General features: G+C 39.3%; 1 protein-coding gene across 1 annotated transcript in view; it reads right to left on the reverse strand.

Moving 5' to 3' along the window:
* Window positions 1-263: 263 nt before the first annotated feature.
* LOC107300376 (gastrula zinc finger protein XlCGF57.1-like) overlaps window positions 264-2,244 on the reverse strand; it is a 7,177-nt gene continuing 5,196 nt past the window's right edge. Inside the window, 2 exon segments of the mRNA XM_029286989.1 lie at window positions 264-391; window positions 461-1,615. Of these exon segments, the coding sequence (XP_029142822.1) occupies window positions 264-391; window positions 461-1,615 (1,283 nt within the window).

The raw sequence follows: 2,244 nt of genomic DNA on the forward strand, positions 1-2,244 counted from the left end.
CAAATAAGATCGCTGTTCCAATGAAAGCTTTTTCCATACTCCATGCATCTTTTAGTGGAAAGCAAGGCGCCATTTGTCTAAAAAGCTCTTTACACAGTCCATGCATTTATATGGTCTCTCCCCAGTGTGGATCCTTTCATGATGAATAAGTTCTGTGTTCGAATAAATTTTTTTCCCACTCCAAGCATTTATACGATCTCTGCCCTGTGTGGATATTAACATGAACATTAAGTTGTCTTTTCTGAGAAAAGCTTTTTCCACATTTATTTATTTTCCCTTGTATGAATTCTTTTATGATTAATAAGATAAATTTTCCAAGTAAATTGCTTTCCACACTCCATGCACTTGTATGGTCTCTCCCCAGTGTGGATCCTTTCACGACAAATAAGATCTCTGTTCCAATGAAAGCTTTTCCACACTCCAAGTATTTATACGATCCCTGCCATGTATAGATTCTAACATGAACATTGTCCTTTCTGAGCAAAGCTCTTTCAACATTCTGTACATTGAAATTGTTTCTCTCCTGTATGGATTCTTTCATGATTAATAAGACCACATTTCTGAGTAAACGCATTTCCACATTGTATACATTTATATGGTCTCTTTCCAGTGTGGATCCTTTCATGACAAATAAGATCTCTGTTTCCATGAAAGCTTTTTCCACACTCCAAGCATTTATACAATTTCTGCCCTGTGTGGATTTTAACATGAACATTAAGTTGTCCTTTCTGAGTGAAGCGCTTTCCACATTCTGTACATTGAAATGGTTTCTCTCCTGTATGGATTCTTTCATGATTAATAAGTCCACTTTTCTGAGTAAACGCATTTCCACATTGTATACATTTATATGGTCTCTCCCCAGTGTGGATTCTTTCGTGACAAATAAGATCTCTGTTTCCATAAAAGCTTTTTCCACACTCCAAGCATTTATACAATTTCTGCCCTGTGTGGATTTTAACATGAACATTAAGTTGTCCTTTCTGAGTGAAGCGCTTTCCACATTCTGTACATTGAAATGGTTTCTCTCCTGTATGGATTCTTTCATGATTAATAAGACCACTTTTCTGAGTAAACGCATTTCCACATTGTATACATTTATATGGTCTCTCCCCAATGTGGATTCTCTCATGAAAATTAAGTTGTCCTTTCTGAGCAAAGCACCTTCCACATTCTGTGCATTTATGTGGTCTCTGCCCTGTGTGGATTCTAACATGAACATTAAGTTGTCCTTTCTGAGTGAAGCTCTTTCCACATTCTGTACATTGAAATGGTTTCTCTCCTGTATGGATTCTTTCATGATTAATAAGACCACTTTTCTGAGTAAATGCATTTCCACATTGTATACATTTATATGGTCTCTCCCCAGTGTGGATCCTTTCATGCCAAATAAGATCTATGTTTCCATGAAAGCTTTCTCCACACTCAAGGCATTTATATGGTTTGTCCCCTGTGTGAATTCTTTGATGGGAAGTAATATCAGTGCTCTCAGTGAATTTCCTATGCAGTATTTTAAATGAAGTAAAAGATATGGAATGGTTCTTTGCAGACATTTCACTTTGTAGTGTCAATGACCTCAGCTGCTTGTCATTCTCATTCTCCAGCCCATCACCATCACCTAGTTTGGAAAAAAAAACAAAAACAGAAATTCTCATTACAATTCAAACTGATTAGCAAGAGAGGGGGGTTGTCTCTCCCTATCAAAAATATGCCCGAGTATCAGGGTAGGCATCAGCCATGTGTTAAAACTAGGAGATATTGGGTTGAAATTTTTATCTAAGTCCTAGGAAACTCTAATGGTATCCACAAGATTTTTCAGCCCTAAACCAGATTAAGGCTTTCCTGCTGATAGGTCAATCTGCCCAGGCATTTCTGTGGAGCATCTAAGGCAGACCTGTCAAACTCGCGACATCACGTGACGTCGCGAGACGTATCGGGACTGTTTTGCCATTGCCGGCAATGGGGTGGGCGTGGCTTCCGGATGACGCGTCCTGTCCATAGGCTGGCAGTTTGACACCCCTGATCTAAGGTCTTTCACAAACCTATGGTTAGCATTTCTGCGAAGGCCTTAATTGTTTTCTAGAAGAGTGCCTGTAATGACAACCTTGGACAAAATTGCCCATGTAGTAGCTCAGCTGGTTTGTGATCCAGGGGGGCCTGGTTATTAAAGAGAATCAAGGCGTAGTACATGGAACTCTTTGCACCTGTGGCTGTCCGCTGGATATTAGTTACATGCTATACATTGGT

The sequence above is a fragment of the Protobothrops mucrosquamatus genome, unplaced genomic scaffold (genome assembly GCF_001527695.2).
Source record: "Protobothrops mucrosquamatus isolate PMUCROS unplaced genomic scaffold, P.Mucros_1.0 scaffold6834, whole genome shotgun sequence".
NCBI classification, from domain to species: domain Eukaryota; kingdom Metazoa; phylum Chordata; class Lepidosauria; order Squamata; family Viperidae; genus Protobothrops; species Protobothrops mucrosquamatus.